At 42.8% G+C, this 16,699-nt stretch overlaps 3 protein-coding genes across 4 annotated transcripts in view; all 3 read right to left on the bottom strand.

The window, feature by feature from the left end:
- Positions 1 to 3,346: 3,346 nt before the first annotated feature.
- On the bottom strand, positions 3,347 to 4,864 carry LOC109485892. The gene has a single exon (XM_019789568.1). It carries the CDS (start codon positions 4,577 to 4,579, stop codon positions 3,815 to 3,817), a length of 765 nt encoding a protein of 254 aa, XP_019645127.1. The 5' UTR covers positions 4,580 to 4,864; the 3' UTR covers positions 3,347 to 3,814.
- A 90-nt stretch (positions 4,865 to 4,954) lies between these two features.
- LOC109485891 (DNA oxidative demethylase ALKBH2-like) lies at positions 4,955 to 7,407 on the bottom strand. Its single transcript, XM_019789567.1, has 3 exons — positions 6,998 to 7,407; positions 6,366 to 6,544; positions 4,955 to 6,087 (listed from the first exon to the last, which is right to left on the bottom strand). Exons 1-3 carry the CDS (start codon positions 7,313 to 7,315, stop codon positions 5,784 to 5,786), a joined length of 801 nt encoding a protein of 266 aa, XP_019645126.1. The 5' UTR covers positions 7,316 to 7,407; the 3' UTR covers positions 4,955 to 5,783.
- A 532-nt stretch (positions 7,408 to 7,939) lies between these two features.
- LOC109485890 (myb-related protein A-like) overlaps positions 7,940 to 16,699 on the bottom strand; it is a 20,308-nt gene continuing 11,548 nt past the window's right edge. Inside the window, exons 7-17 of one of the 2 annotated variants that reach the window (XM_019789565.1) lie at positions 14,530 to 14,773; positions 13,477 to 13,653; positions 13,040 to 13,179; positions 12,660 to 12,773; positions 12,394 to 12,542; positions 12,063 to 12,183; positions 11,794 to 11,913; positions 11,413 to 11,520; positions 11,150 to 11,296; positions 10,796 to 10,873; positions 7,940 to 10,533 (exon numbers count right to left, since the gene is read on the bottom strand). In XM_019789565.1, the coding sequence (XP_019645124.1) occupies positions 10,420 to 10,533; positions 10,796 to 10,873; positions 11,150 to 11,296; positions 11,413 to 11,520; positions 11,794 to 11,913; positions 12,063 to 12,183; positions 12,394 to 12,542; positions 12,660 to 12,773; positions 13,040 to 13,179; positions 13,477 to 13,653; positions 14,530 to 14,773 (1,512 nt within the window). In that variant the 3' untranslated portion in view covers positions 7,940 to 10,419. Of the gene's footprint in view, positions 10,534 to 10,795; positions 10,874 to 11,149; positions 11,297 to 11,412; positions 11,521 to 11,793; positions 11,914 to 12,062; positions 12,184 to 12,393; positions 12,543 to 12,659; positions 12,774 to 13,039; positions 13,180 to 13,476; positions 13,675 to 14,529; positions 14,774 to 16,699 lie in introns of both variants that reach the window. The other variant, XM_019789564.1, reaches the window with a different exon arrangement.

Genomic DNA, 16,699 nt, shown 5'->3' with positions numbered 1-16,699 from the left:
AGGCGCATTTTTCTGGCATTTTTGACATATTAAAAAACGATACTTTTTGCTCCTGTGCAATGACAGTTGAAGCAGTTATAAAGAAATAAAATGAAGCTCTACTTTATCACTGGAATCTAATGCGACATATGAAATGAAAATTCTCAAATCAACTTTTCTACCAATTACCTGATCGAATCTACCGGACACTTTGGTCATCTGAAGACGCTTCTGTCTCTGCTGTCTGTCGAGAAGATGAATCAAAGCGGACAATTAAGGAATCGATTTTGTCTTAAGGTTGTAATTTGGAGGAAAGGTGCATTGAGAAGAAATATGACGGAGATCTTCGCTTATCGACCAATCTGTCAAACAAGAGGCAATTGTTCTGGACGAAAAGGGCGATTGTTATCGCGTGTGGAATATAACGTGTGAAATCCGCAAAGCTGAGACATTATGGGTGCTGATGGACAGTGCCACGTTATTACCTCCGGGGCGGAAGTATTGTTTTGGGTGGCACTGTAGTTGGTTAAGGAGGAGTCGGTACGTACTTCGTCCTATAGATAAGGAGCGAGGATTGTTAGTAAGTGGACGGAGATTGGGTTTCAGTTGATTGACAGGGTTGTGACCCGGTATGCCCCTGGTGGTAGGATGTGGTATGGGGTCGCCAGAAAATTGTACCGTGTAATCATGGTATGAAACATGAACCATGCATGGTACGAGTATAATACCGGAATGAGTTACGTCATTCAATATATCGTATGAGTAATAATCCATTCTATGATTACTTCAATCGGGTATTTGTCATATATAATGTCGTTCCGATACAGTCAAATAAACCCCAAACACTTCCAGGAAGTTTGTAAAACATGAATTACATCTGTACAATATTAATAGTGCTTCCACAGGCATCAGTAACGTTACTAGTATCTCTGACGACGAGGCTTCAGGAGTCTAAGGGCATCACCTAATTGTCTGTCTTTATATGGCTACAATCAACCTAAGCTTGCACAGCCGTTTCCCTGGACATCGTTTGTGCGATATAATGTGATGATGAAAATGTATGCGTGTTTCCTTATTCCTTTAAAAACAACGCCATTGAAGACTGGTATGACGGCCCCGGTGTACCTAGTCGATATACAATGTGTAATTGAGCAAACTGACAAAACTGCTGTCTAATGACATGTTACAGATGCTCCATGCATAGTCTTTAATTGCAGCGGCTAAGGGACTCAATAAAAAAGGTGGCAATACAGGATGGCAATACATGTAACTGTGAAGGAATGGGCAGATGGGGGTAATAACAATTAAGATAATACCGATGATGGCTGTCTCAATCAAGGACCCCGAGGTTTACGTTATGTTACCTGATGAGTCAACCAAAATAATTTCGTAGTTGTGTAGTACATGTATTATCTTTGCCCACGCACTTTCTAATGATCTCCTGTCATAAAATGGTATAAAAAAAGCAATGACAGTTTTGAACTTAAAGCTGTCTGCATCATCAGTGGACTTTAGAGGACGTTCCGCGTCCGCAAGTTACGGCCCTGGCACCCATGTCGACAAGAAGCCACGCCACTCTGCACGGCAGACTGTGGGCGTGCGGAACTCGCGTCGCCACCCCGGCGCGCCGACACCGCGGACACACCGCCAAATGACCCGTACAATCACTTAAGCCCAGCCGGGGACATTTCACAAGACATTTTCCGTAATTCCTTAACGAGAGCTGAGGCGTGGAAAGCGAGGAAAAAGCTGATAAAGTTGGTGCGCGAAATTGCACTTCGGACGCCTCGCCCCTGATAACTCGATACATCACGCCTAATATCTGCAGCGGCCCGGGGGTTATATAGCCGTGAACCCCGCCGGCCAATTGACTAGGCGCAAATTCGTTCGTCGCTGGGGACGTCCCACCTCCATTACCTACTCCCAGGTGCATTGTTTGTAACCAAGTTGTGACAAGTTGATGTTTTTTTCCGGAAGGGGAAACTGCGCGCCGCTTCGCGCTATCGATGTGACGGAGAATGCGAGCGAACACAGCGTTCCATTTGGACGATCATTCACGGTGATAACGCTAAGTTCTCCGGGTAAAGTGACAGGAAGAAGGAACTGTCGCGGAAAGACCTCGACACTCGCCTCTAACTACAGCTTATCTCACGGGAAGAAATGGATACTAGTATGACGTTATTTTTACTGGAGAGCACTAAAGTAAACTGATGACAGAAAGGGACCTCGTGGCAAGGCTGAGTTGAAGATTATTGTGATCAATGTTCCCCAAACTTGAAATAGGCCGGAGGAAGCGAACGGAACAATGACAATGGACGTCATAGGGTCGACAGGACTCTTCACGGTTTATTAGGAGAGCCCTGTGTTTGAAAATACAAAAAAATGTATGTACCCGGAAATGGATATAAAATTAGAACAAAAACTCTTTTATAGAGCAAGAGTTCATCAAACTTAAATGATGACTTTTCTACCTCAGGAAGCAACGAACAGTGATCTAATATCTCTCAGACATGAAAGTAGTGGACACGACGCAGCGTAGCAGAAGCTGATTGGCAACGCCACCTTGCAGTTTGCATGTACGTTGCCTGTATCAGTATTGGAGCAACACAAATACGATAGCATTGCCTCAATTTGAATCTGACCTTTGTTCCATGGAAAGAAAAAAAGGTGATTTTTGAAAAAGATGGCATTTCGGTCAGGTTTGCGAAAGGTTTTCTCCAATTATTGAAGTAAATTTTTCCGTAAACTTATGTTACCTTAATGCTACTCCAAACGTTTAAATCGGTCTTTGCCCAACATTAACAATATTAACTTCGATAACAAATGTTCGTATTGTATCCTTCGGATCCGCCCCGATGGTAATACAGGGATTTATTGCCATAGCAGAGGTTTGGGTAATTCTTGGCATGTTTTTAGACTTTTTTTATCGGGGTTTCTTTTTTTGCACTGGAATTTTTGTTTAACCCAACCGTGCAAAAGAAAAATTCCAGTGCAAAAAAGAAACCCAGATAAAAAAGTCTAAAAACACGCCAAAAATAACCCAGACCTCTGCTTGGAGAGTATGCCGTAGGGTCCTGTGAGCGGATTTGCAACGCCTCCGCGGGCCGTGGATGGTTAAATAATTACTGTACTAGGATTTTCTTTATAATTGATAAAATTTAATATACATATACAGAGAGAGGGGGAGAGGGGGGAGTCGAGCTACCTCCATGGAGGTAACAACGAAGAGCGAACACAGCGTTCCATTTGGACGATCATTCACGGTGATAACGCTAAGTTCTCCGGGTAAAGTGACAGTACCCAAACCCAAAACAATACCTCCATGGAGGTAGCAACGAAGATATCAAAACACCAGCCGGGAAACCTGTTATGGTACTATTTAAGTACGATGCGGATTTTATTCCACTTAATGTCGTCACCAAGTTTGGCATGAGCCAGGGGCAATATCCTAGGTCCAAATACCGCCAAGCTCACAATACATTCACATAGGGTGAATAACCGGACATACCATCCGAGCAATGCGGCTTATCCGATGTACATGTAGTCATATGCCAAGTCACGGCGCTCAGCTGGTCTCTACATACAGAACCAATAGTAAAATCGTCGGATAGATATCATACCACCGTGTTGAGTCCGACATGAATTCCTAAAATTAAAAGCGTTCGGAGAATGCAAACCTCGGCCATTAAATGTGCAGAAACGTATATGGCATTTATCAGCATACATAGCTCTAATAACACATATCCTGACTCTTAGCTCTCGTATTAGCCAACGCGGCTGTTACAGTGTGTGAAATAGAACTTTCAATTTGCCTTCAGTGTTAGACGACATACAGCTACTCTGTCAGGATTCCCCAGACGATCGCCATCGCATACAGGGAGGTGTTTTGTCGGGTAAACTCGGCAAAGTCGTCCCCAGGTTTGCCCCAGGTACACTGACTGGCACAGAACACCGTGTCTCCGCCGCCAGATGACCCGACGGTCACAAAACTCACGAACTTGTATCCCCTCGGTCCCTTCTGTAACAGCGTCGTCTTCAGCTCAGCTGACAACTTCTGCGTCAGGTTCTTACAGAAGGCAGGCTCGTAACGCCTGCCGATGACGCGACGGTCAATCGTGTCTTCTATGATCTGCTTGACTTGAAGAATCGGAAAGTGTTGTTGACATTGACTTTCCCTGGGGGTCAGATGAGCTCGGGATGTGTTCCAGGCGGCGTCCGGGATGGCCCAGACGATACCTATCCCGTACAGAGACGCATTCTGGAACGACGACTCCGCAAATTCGTCCCCCGTCGCCTGGCCCAAAGCCTTGACGCATTGACTCCCGTAGAACACCGGCCCTGCCGCCTGGTTTGGCCCCACGTCGATGAAAGTAATAAACTTGTACCCTTTAGGTCCCCGCTTTACCAGTTTATCATTTAACTGGTCCAGGATTTTTCTGGTCAGATCCCTGCAGACGCCAGCGTGGTACGTGTGACCGCCCAGGTTCTGCCGCAGCGTCTCCTGTACGAGATTTTTCACATGCAGAGCTGGAAAGCGTGGCCTTTCGGACGTCATTTTGTTCCAGTTGTTTGTTAGACTTTCGGTGGTCTGGCCGGGCATGGCGGCAGGCCAGGCATAGAGCCTCTCTGGAGACAAGTAAGGATAAAAATGGCTAGAGAGAAAGTGGCTCCAGTGACGCAGTGAGGACGCACTCCGTTCCGGAAAGGAAGTGGTGTTATTTTGATGACTTGTCACAGATACTCCCCAAACTAGGACTAAGCCAGCCAGCAGGGCGTTTTGCTCAAGGTCATAGATAGCGGTATCATGCCAATACAGTGATACACGCAGTGGCTATATTAGTCACGTTCCTAGCGAGTATTGGGCAACATCCGGAGATAGGGATTCTTCTCAACGTGCTGTCTCACCGAAAGTAGCTAGACCACGCCATACCATCAACAACAACAAATCAGAGATTTCAAACCTCCGGGAAGTATGTACAGTTTTTGGAATTTTATTCGCATGACAAAAGAGACGTACAGTACTTTCAACAGGCCTCAATGGGCAAAACCCTTACTGAGAGCCCGGACGTGCACGAACCTAGCTTCTTGTGACAAGCCATAAGTGACTTGTATTGGCTGTGTTCCATCTACAGTTACAACCCCCTCGATCAAAACATATTTTCTAATTGTTTTCAATACATATTTTATCCATTTGCAGAAAGTCTGTTGAAGACGATTCCCCAGATGTCCCACTTCTTTGTGCAGTACCGTACTACCAACAGCATTTAAAATTCTTGGGTGAAACCATACCCAGTAGTAATATATTGGAAACACATATTTGTGTTGTGGTGACTTCACTGTGGCAAAACTGCATAAGTCAAACAACCACAGGCATTTCCAGAAATTTCTCAATCATTATGATGGAATAAAAAAAGGAAAAGACAAAAAAGTTTGTCTAGTTTAAAAGCCACCTGATTAGTGTCTTTTTATATGGTACTTACTGTGTAAAACAGCAGACTCCAAATGACACTACCAGAGCTGTTTACAACTTAAGGCCCTTCACGTTTGATCTTATTCATGCACAGTTCAAGCCAAACTGATCATATGGGTGAAAAATGAAGTATATACAGTCAAGGAGGTTGAGGAGAAATACATCTATTATCTGCTTACAATACATTTGTACTTACAGAGTTAAAAGTGTCATTCTTTAATATTGCACAATATTGTTAGATCTAAATTTGGTATGTACATGCATCTGATAAATGTAGATTCACCCAAATATATCTATCAACTGTACAAATGATAACTTTTAAGAAAAGTAATGGTCACTTAGAGGTCACCATACTCCTGAAGGTCATGTTGATCCTGACCCCAAGTGCCTTCTTCCTGACGGGGAGGGAGTGGTACCAGTAGTGATTGGTCGGGTGGTTCATCATCAGGAGACTACCGTGCTCCAACTCCAGTTTGACGGGATCGATGGCGCGCTTGGCGTTCTTTCCGCGCGCGTCGCAGTGTTTGAAGATGAAGTCTCTCTTCTGTCCGAGTGAGAGGGAGGCGATGGGAGCGTCCCGTACCAGGTCTTTCTCATCATCCCGATGTTCCCCCATGTGGTCCTGTCCATCCTTGTATCTGAAGAGAGTGAACAGGAGCAGGTTTAAAGGAGCACTAGAGTCAGGAGGAGGGTGTTATTGTCCAGATAGTGTTTCTAGGAATTAGAAGTACAGGGAATGCATGGCTACTACTAGTACTAGATACCGTTTTACAAAACACACCTTGCAAAAGTGGAATTCTGTGAAAAGTCAGCAGCTGATTATGTATTGATTGATAAACTATGTATTGGAAATAACAAGACTATCTGGTGCTCAGACCTCACAAACCTGAGGTACCCTTCGTTCAGTGTTTCTCACCTGTTAACGAGAACAAAGTTAAACTTGTGTCCCGTGACCTCCTGTATCCTGTCCCTGATCCCCTGTATGAGAGGTGTCCATGGTCGGGCAGGAACCTCCACCCCCGAAAACCGGTAGGACAGTCCGGGGTCACCAAAGGCTACCTGCTTCCTGGGAATGTTGTGGAACTGTCCAAATATCTGTAAAGGGGTGGTCAGGTTGTTAATAATTGTGAATTGCTCTGTTTACCTCTCTCCTGCCAACAGACTCCCAGGAAACTTCCTGGTGGCACCCAGCCAGAACCCTAACACAAGCAAACACACATTTAGCAAATAATACCTCTGTATACAGAGGTAATCACTATACTTATTAATTGCAGACATTTATTGCAGGAAAATTAATCCCACTAGCACCGGTGATGATAATGTCTTGTCTGTGTAAAACGTTCTGTGTACATAACAACATGACCCTTGACCTCAATGGATGGGGATGTATAAATTATAATATGTGATAATGAATGTCAAGAAAATTCATTCCGTGACTCCGTTATGCATAGGTAACTTTAGATGCAGCTTTATTTGCATGAATGATGATTTCTATTGAAACATGTAAATTTCTATTGAAACATGTAGCTTCTGGATAAAACCCCTGACCTGTACTTTAGCCAGGTCGCCGGTGTTGTAGACAAGTTCTTCCTCACACGTCTGTAAGAGGGTCCGTGCTTCACCTGGCCTGTACAACACAGTGTAGTCGCAGTTGAAGTTCTCTCCGCGTAATTTTCTCCACTTCAGGTCTTCTTTGGTGTTTGTTGTTCCTGACGTCTTTCGAAATTTTGGAGCGCCCCCCTCCCCGCTCAGTCCTCTTTTTGGCGGCGAGTTACGAATGCGGCTTGATTCTCCGTTTTGTCTGTCAATAACTTTTCGACTCACAGGCGTCCTGGTTGTTCCCTTCCTTATCAAAAACTTGTCCATCTTACAAAATGTCTGGTTAAGTATCACTATCACCACAAACTTGTCGATGCAGCCTTTACGTTTTACGGGGTGCCGCCGTCCGATGGATCAAAAGCGCCCCGTAGCGCAAGGATATAAAACTGCACAATTTCGTCTCAAAATTTTGAGAGGGCCATCCCACTTACAAAACCCACCTGATGACAAAAAAAAGTTCCCACTTGGCAAGCCTGTTCTGTTTCAATAACCGTCCTTTTCAAACAAGTGCGTTAAATAAGGTGCTTCCATTGTGATACTTATCACTTTGTATATGATTGTGTGAAATAAATTCACCACCTGCTAACAGTACTGTAGCCACATGGAGCTAAAATGAACAAGAAATCAAATATCTAATACCTCCATGATATGAGGTATCAAGAGTTTTTGTGATTTCATTGTGAATATCTCTGTTAATTATTTAAGCTGTATGGATTTCTCCAGATACTTGTCAACAGCCAACGTCTTCTACTCTCAGCTTGTGGGACCCAATTTTCTGTCTGACCTGTGGTCTGTTGTGAGGTAATAAGTACCCCCCCACACACACACACACGTTGTCATTCAAATAGTTATGGATACAAGGAAAAGTAAAAACAATGCAAAACAAAGATATGAACTGCACAATTTATTAGGGGTGATGTTTAAGCTACAACACTCCTTGTTATTAAAGTGATGAATATGTGTCAGATTGAACAAACTTTAACAAATTAGTTCCATCTTTCAAAAAGGACTTCTGCATTTTGTAATTCAGCGGGTGTATTGGGGGTTTACGCTACATTTTTTTAAGAAATTGACAAGGGCAAATGAAAAGATTTTTGAGGTCTCACCAAATACAAAGAGGTTTGGTTTAATGGGTTACATGAAAATGCAGCGAAGGATAATGACAGTTGGGAAATGTGAAAGGTCAGTCTTTCATTTGTTAACACAAAAGTATCGGTAAACTTTACAAATGCAAAAGTCCTGGCATACTTTGGAGGAGTACATTATGTTTCAAGATATGAAGCAAATCCAACCAAAATACACAAGAAGTTACAGTATCCATTAGCTGTTGGGAAGGTAATTAATGGTTTTACTAGGGAAGAATATCAACTGTTGAGCAGCAATAAAATAAATGTAGTAAAACAAAATGCCTGAAATTCTGCCCTAAGTCAGCAAGTTACCATAGATACCACACAGCTAGGGATGAACTGTACCTTTCCTTTACTGCTGCATGGTGACATAGTTTCTTTCTTTACAATTATTGTACAAACTTCAATTTGCTTCCATCACAGGGACAATGAAAGTTACTCCAGCAAATGCAAAGTCAGCTCTTCAAAATATCTGTGTTACTTCCAGAATTAAGGATCCACAGCAACATAATGGCAATAGACAATTCTGGACTCGTAGTTTAGTTTCTATTGTTATTTCATATCTTTTGCTTGTTTCTGTGATTCTGATGTTCTTTGTAAACATTTTTATGGAAATGTTATAGGATTCAGAACAGCCAAGCCCAAATGCTTTTGCAGTAAACTTTGCATTCAAAAACATTTCTCACTTAAGTCCAGAATTGTCTCCTTGTGATTTTGTAAATTACCTCGAAACACACATTTTCACACACATTATACCACCACTCCCTCTACTATACATAAGAACATTTGGATGCAAACCCTGAAATTACATATCATCGACTGTGCCACCACAGATTTAGTAACCGTAACTCTATTTATCATTTTGTATGCTGTACTGATAATATATACATTTACTTCACATACTAAATTTCTGCAACAACCATTTAAATACAATCTTTAAAGTCTTTTGCCTCTTCCCTTTTGTTAGACCCGTTCACTGAAAAATACGCGTGTACATTGTTCGTGCGGTATTGTGCCAAACTTTTCCCTGTCCAGTGCATATTCCTTCTGTGATCCCCACTGATAAATGGTGCACAGTGCTTGTGTTGCATACGCAGAACTACATGTATTACTGATAATGCCAAATTCTACCCTGCAATAAGCTAGTTCATGGGTTGAAAAGCGCATGTGGAGTATGATGCATTGTGGGTATTGTGTCAAACTTGAAGGACCCTGGCCCTGGTAATACATAACAAATGGCCTTTAAAACTTTGACATATTGCCCACAATGCATTACACAACTACTAGGTAGTTCATAAATACAAACTCAGTAGCTATGAGTATTACCTCAAATATAACAGTTTCAGCTGACAGTAAATTTTGATATCAAAAACTATTCGTTGAACTATTTCTGTTTTCTGTTCCTATCCAGAAATGTGGTTAAAAATCAAACTTTTTTGCAGAGCCATTGGTGCAGATGGCTTTAAAAAGGCCCAGCTGTTGTTAATGAACAAATGTAAATGTAAGGTAAAAGTGTATCCTGCACAGAACAAATACAAACAGCTTTATCTAAAGTTCTGTTGTGACACAAAGTTAGAACAAAAGGAGTCCGTCCATGCAATATGACATTCTTGGAAATGTTCTGGATGAATTTGTAAACATGATTTGGACATGTTCCTCTTGGTGGCAAAGTACAATGGACCTTTCAACTATAGCCAGTGGCAAAAGATATTTCATATTCATGTATTTCTAAACATCACACGTGAAGTATTAAACACAACAGTTTCAACAAGAATAAAACTACACACTGGCCAAACTGATGGATTTAAAATGGAAAACATTGCAACTACACATGTAGGCCATTAAGTCACATACATTTACAAAGGTTAAATTTGTCCCAAAATAATGTCCCTTTTCTCTACAACTGAGACTAGTAATAGAGAACACATCATTCTGATTGGCTACAACTGTATAATGCTACTATGCCTGGGATTGGTTAGATGTTTTGCAGTGCAAGTTTTGATTGGTTGACAGATGACTAATTTATAGCTGAATGGCTGTGAGTTTGTAAGGCACAAATGGTAGGCTACTTGCTGTTGATAAAACTTTCCTCATACTCGATTCTATACCTTTGTGTGCGATTCTTTGTAACTAACTGTTACTTATTGGAAATTTTTGTGACTGATGAAATGTGGACATGCTGTGCACATCAGCTGTCATTTGAATGAACCAGTGCCGACTGATAATTGGTGGGAAGTGCGCTCCTCAGAGCTTGAGCGCCCGTGGCTTGCAGGACTGCATGATGGCCCGTGCCTGCTGGATGAGTAACTGTTGGTCGGCAGTCTTCCCGCAGGCGACCTGCTCGTATCTAGTGTCCAGCTGATGACAAACAACAACATCAGGTCACATAAATGTATGCACTTCTTACTATCATGTGTTACTTGACAGAGGTGGCCTGTTAACATACCTTTTTTGCCTTCTTGTAAGCATTTGACAACAGCTAAAAATTTCAGACAGTTTGTGAAGGGTTAGTTGAGTACCCAGAAACATGACATTTTTCTTAGGTGTACTATCAGTAATTTAGGGGAGTATTAGTGCTGGCCAGCCAATCAGACACTGCCTTGCAGCTGAACATGTTTACCTTGACGACTTTGCTGGTCTGTCTGGTCTGCACAGGGGTCTCCTGGAAATGGACGTGTCGTTTCGTGGCTGACCGCAGCTGGTAAAGGGTAGAGAAATACTTGTATCATAGGTCTTCACTATGTGAAATCCTACAGCTAACTTAAAAATTTAATTTTTTTTCTGACATTGGTACAATTATAATACCTTAATGTACCTAACTCTACACAAATATCTAGGTGTTACCAGTGCATCTGAAGTCACAAATTAGGTGGGTGCACAGAAGTGCATGTGCACCCAGTATACCAAACCCTCCAGCTTCTTGACTTGCACGTCCAGTGACTAAACAAACCCTTAATCTACATGGTTGTCTTACCTTCATCTTAGTTGGTGAGGATGGCAGGTTGAAGGCGTTGTTCAGGCCCAGGGAGGTGTCAGCCAGCTGCAGGTCCTTCCCTCCCTCCACTCTGGACCCCGCGGGAGGGGAGAACAGCAGCGACACCTCAGACAGAAGATTCTTCATCTGGGAAACATTAACATGGATTATGATTATTGACATTTTCTAAGAATCATACAAAAAAATTTGAAGCTTTTTCCTTGGCTCTACAAAACAAGACTTGAAAAGCAGTGTTTTCTTACCGGTGTGTCCATCATGGCTTCTATAGCATTCTCTTGTTCATCAGCGTCTGGTGCCCAGTTCTCAAGACAGGCCAGGGACTTCCGTGCCTTCTTGGATGGAGATGGGTTCTGAGAAACCATACATACAAAAAAACAATGCTTGATAAAATAACAAATGCATGAAACAGCAAGATCCTTGGCTATAAAAATCATGTGAAGTGCCTACTATGCAATTCTCTAAAGAACATGACTGAAACAGAAATAATGGTAAACATTGGTTAAGATTAAAACAAATAGGTACCATAGCCCTTTTCAGCCAAGAAAGAGGAGCAAACCACACAAACTTAAATAAGTGTCCTTCCTCTCCCGACAAGACCCTTTGTTGTGTCCCTAACATCCCACCTCTGACTTCCTTTTCCTGTCTGGTGTCTCGTTGTTGCAGAAAAGTTCGCTGTATTTCCCACCATCCTCCTGTTTGATGACCTCCGACAGGTCCTTCTCAATGTGACCTGGGGTCACGGGCTGGAAGAAGAGTAGGTTACAACTTTTACTTCCTGGTATGGAGGTTTGTTTTTGGTGTCTGTGAGTTTGCTTGTGCTTCCGGTGTTATTTCCACATACTAGGCAAGACACATAATTTTGAAAAACAAGTCAATGGTGAGAGATACTTACCAGATTCTTCAGCTTTCCTCCTTTCTTCTCCAACTCAGCGAGAGCGTCCTTGAATGGGGTGGGTGTTCTGGGGGTCATGTCAATCAGACGACGCTTCATCAGAGGGGTACGGAACACTTCCCTGTTCAAGCAATCAAAATCAGACCATCAGAAATTGTGAACTTCGGTTTATGTCACTTTAGATCAATGGAATAATTCGGGACTTGGGATTTTTAATAGAAGCCCATCTTGAACGAATTCCTACCAACAAAATTCAAGATTTGTGCAGTGAGAATTTGTCTAGAGCATGGTTGCTACAAAAAAGACCATACAATGATAATGCATGACTGACTGTGCATCCTTGTTCTCCTTGCCCATGATGGAGGTGTTTGTAGCTGGGGTGTTGAGTGGACCGCTGACCGGCGTGGTGCTGGTCGGAGCACGGCTGCAGATGGGAGTGGACGTCAGCATCTCCGTGTTGATGTCAGGGGTGTTAAGGAACTGAGCAGGGAGGGGGAATACAGGGTGATGAGTGTTTATCATATCCTGTAAATAGTGAAACTTTGATGGTGGTTTTATTTCATGGTGGAAGAGGTTTTGCAGTGACCTTGAACTGACCTGAGAAGGTGAGAATGGCAGTGGTTTGATGGGTGTTCTCTGCGGAGTGTTGTCAGCTTCCTTACAGGGCGTCAGGGTGGTGTCGTGGGACAGGACGGAGGTGCTGAGAGAGTTCTGTTCATTAGGTTAAGGACGGCAGACCTACTAATTCCTTCGCCTTTATTTTAAGGAGTACTGTTTATGAAACTAAAATACAATATTTTCTTATCATTTGCAATAATAATAGTTGTATAATATATGTTTAACAGCAAGAGAGAAAGTCCTCAAAAGACTACTGTCAGACAATGTTTCCAGTAGCGTGCGACAACAGCCAGGATTTGAATGCACGACCTCTTGCTCATGCTACAACTTTTGTATGGTAGCTAGTACATGAAGGATACGTGCTTCTTGCGTTTTCTCCTGAGGATGGGAGGTGTGGTGAACTTGGACGTGATGGGTGATGTAATCGGGATCAGACCACCGCTCTTCCCTGGGGTCTCCTTGGCCAACCCCTGGATAGCACGACCATCAAACCTGTATTCTGTTGGACAAGTGAAGAAACAAGTATGGTATGGATACTGTTATGCATTATTATACACAGAGGCAAGGCCATACTGATTTGATTTATTAATATTTGGAAGATATCCTATCGGCACTCCAAAACTGAGGTAAGTGTGAAAAAAAACATTGGGCAAAGAAAGTTGCCTTCGTGATGAATTCAAAGTGAACAGTGCAGAAAAATCCTATACAATTCCTAGAATTCTTGCATGCTGCTTACTGTAAACCTAGAAACTTTTGAAAAAACTTTTGCCAAAAACATCAGCATTGATCTATTTACCTGTGCTGCCCTCAGCAGGCAGGTGTCTGACTTGTTCCCTCTCGGCGGTCCTGTTGATGGCCATGTCTCCGATCAGCTCCAGCTGGCCGAAGTCCTTGTCCCACTCCTCTCCCTCCGCGTCCACCATCTGCAGCGTCTCCGTGAACTCCGGTACCGAGCGCAGCGGCGACACGATGGCTGCGTGCAGAGCGTTGATAACTTGGTTGGTGAGAGATGATAGAAAACAGTTGGGGTGGTGGTGGGACGAAGAGGACATGAGAGGAATGACTTCAACTTGCTGGAATTTCTGGGCTTCCTGTACAAATGTGTTTTGTTTGAAATTTCTGGTCTCCCTCCCAATTAGTCCAATTTGCTTTATTTAAGAATCCTGTCAACTGTCCTTGCTTTTTCCAGGGTCAGTGCAGATATGATTTGAGCTAAGAACTTGTGATATCTCTGGTCGTACTGGATTTTATCTAATACAGAACATTTCAAAATTGCTATCTCACAAAATGATGTAATCCTCAGCAATCAATCACATTTTAAAGATGAAAATGTGCTCAATGTGAAGTTATCATGCTCAAAACGTTTTCAACGACAGTAATATTTCATCACTGCTAGTCTGCTACCCATTCAAAACTTGTGACTTTGAGATTTCCAAACTGCAAAACATATACTTTTGATAATTATCATAATAGCTAAAAGAAAGAATTCAGCCCAGTAACCAGCAGTTCAAGTCTGATGATGTAACCACACAGAACAACAACATGAAGCACAGTGTAGGATGAAATGGTCAGCAGAAGAACATAAAAAACAAGAAGGCATGGGAAAGGAAGCAAAATGGCATAACTCGATGGATATCAGCAAACGTGCACTACAGCATGTTAACTATGCAAATCTACAACCAAATGGAATTGAGACCACCTGTTCACATGCACCCAATTTTATAAACCCCAGTGGTTTTCTTGAGCAGATTTGACTGTAATCAAAGCATCTTTCTTCTCATTAAAAATGTAAAGCAAAGCTTTGCAAGCAACATGTACAGGGTTACATACAGCATGGTGAACGCCTTACCATCATTGTCCATGTTGTACACAATCCACTTGGTCGGTGACGGGTCCTCGGTACCCTGTACCATGCCGTTAGACATCCCCACTCCCATCATGCCATCCACCACGTCGCTGTTCCACTGAGACATGGTGTCGGTGGGGTAGTGCTGCTGCTGCTGCTGTTGCATGTTGTGGTCACCAGGGGGAGCCATGCTACAGTCTGCTGTGTTCATGTACATGGGCTGCTGCTGCTGCATGTATCCTTGGGCCTGGGAGAGGTATTAAACAGGGTTGAATATGCTGATTTGAACACTGCAAATATGTGTTTCCACTTGTATTTCTTATACAGTGCGGAATGGTTTTGACTGTGAACAACACAAAAACCCTTCTATTGCAAAATTAACTCCCCAGAAAAATGAATGAATGAATGAATCAATCAATCAATCAATGACGGCGTCAAGCGCATGCGCGAAGAGTAAACACCTTCTCGCGTTACGGGAGTTCTTCACCATCTAAAACCCTCGTCGCGAGCCAAATTATTAGGACCAAAACCCTTTACAACTTCGTTGGAGGACTTCAAGATCACCCGGGACCGGAAATTGAGGCAAAAAACTGTTCCCAGACTCTGAAATCTCAACCAGCAAGAACCGACTGCACCAAAGGGGGAGGGCGACCTCGCCCGCGTGCAACGGCAGCCATCTTGCTTTTCTAGAATCGCGTTCACAGAACAGAAAATGGACTTGTAATTACCACGTGTCGCGAGCGGTAAAGGTAGGGCGGCAACGCGAGACCGGTAGGGCGAAACATTACCTCATACATTGTAGGATTATTAATTTCATTTATAATAAGATTCAATCTAACCGCTTACACATAGCTTTACCTGAAATAGATACATGTTCTAACATGTTCACTTAGTGCTCTGGGCCAAAGAGAGCCCTCAGTACTTCCTCACAATTATTTACATAGGCCACCTGAAATTTAGCTAAATACTTGGTCCTAATATGCATAGCGCCTAGTGGTGTGCTCTTGCCAAGTAAGTGAGTATAGTAATATAGTACTCTGGGCCAAATAGAGCCCTTAGTACTTTCACACAACCATTTACATATCAGTGAATTACCGCAAATTTTTGGGGTTCAACATATCTACTTATTAGCGCCCTCGGCCAAAAAGTGCCCAGAGGTACGCTCCTTATAAGTAAGTGTGTAAGTAAAGTACTCTGGGTCAAAGAGTACCCTTAGTGCCTCCACGTGACAAATTTTCTCCTTTGTCACGTTCCTTGTAGTTAGGTAACCATGTTGTGGTCAAATATACTAAATTTACTAGTAACAATACTGGGTCTCTACTCCCTCGTTAACCAACTGTCAAATCACCTTCAAAAACCCGGTTCTTCGAACCACGACCTTCTTATGGCTCCAAATGTTGACACCAAGTTTACTCCTAGTATCCTGAACCTACTTAACCTTCATAAACACCAGAAAAGCCAACCCAATTCACTTAGTCACCCACTCAAATCAATTTCTGTATCCATTGCCCTTTTAGTTATGCTGACTCAATCAGGGGACCTGCACCCTAATCCAGGCCCTTACAAGCCAAAATTTCCATGTCTTCTCTGCAACAAAGCAGCAAAATGGAACCAACGTGCCATCCAATGCGACGAATGTGAGGGATGGTACCACGTCGATTGCATGGCCATGTCAACTACAAACTATAACATCCTAGCGAACCATAATAGTATGGAGTGGATCTGTTGCCAATGTGGATTACCGAATTTTACAAGCTCACTCTTCAACAGTAGTGACATTGAAACATCAAACAGTTTTGAAAGTTTGTCCTCAATAAATAACCAGTCAAATAATTCTAGTAATCCCTGCCTAGACGATAACCACAGTAATTTATCCAAAACTGGATCCCCCAAATCACCCTTGGCTACATCGTCCCCTAACCAGTATAAACCTAACAAACGTAAAGCCCCTAAACAGAAACTAAAGGCTTGTGTAATAAACTTTCAGGGTATACGTAACAAGACAACTGACTTAGCAGTATGCCTAGACCAACACTCTCCGGATATAGTCTTGGGCACGGAAACACATCTAGACGACTCAGTTAACAGCAGTGAATTATTTCCCCCAAATTACACAGTCATAAGAAAAGACAGAAACTTTGGGAAAGGGAGGGGTGTCCTGCTAGCCTTCAAG

Source organism: Branchiostoma belcheri, unplaced genomic scaffold (assembly GCF_001625305.1).
Source record: "Branchiostoma belcheri isolate BF01 breed outbred unplaced genomic scaffold, Haploidv18h27 scaffold79, whole genome shotgun sequence".
NCBI classification, from domain to species: domain Eukaryota; kingdom Metazoa; phylum Chordata; class Leptocardii; order Amphioxiformes; family Branchiostomatidae; genus Branchiostoma; species Branchiostoma belcheri.
The sequence above is the reverse complement of the archived record's forward strand: the minus strand, read 5'-3'. Positions and strand labels throughout refer to the sequence as shown.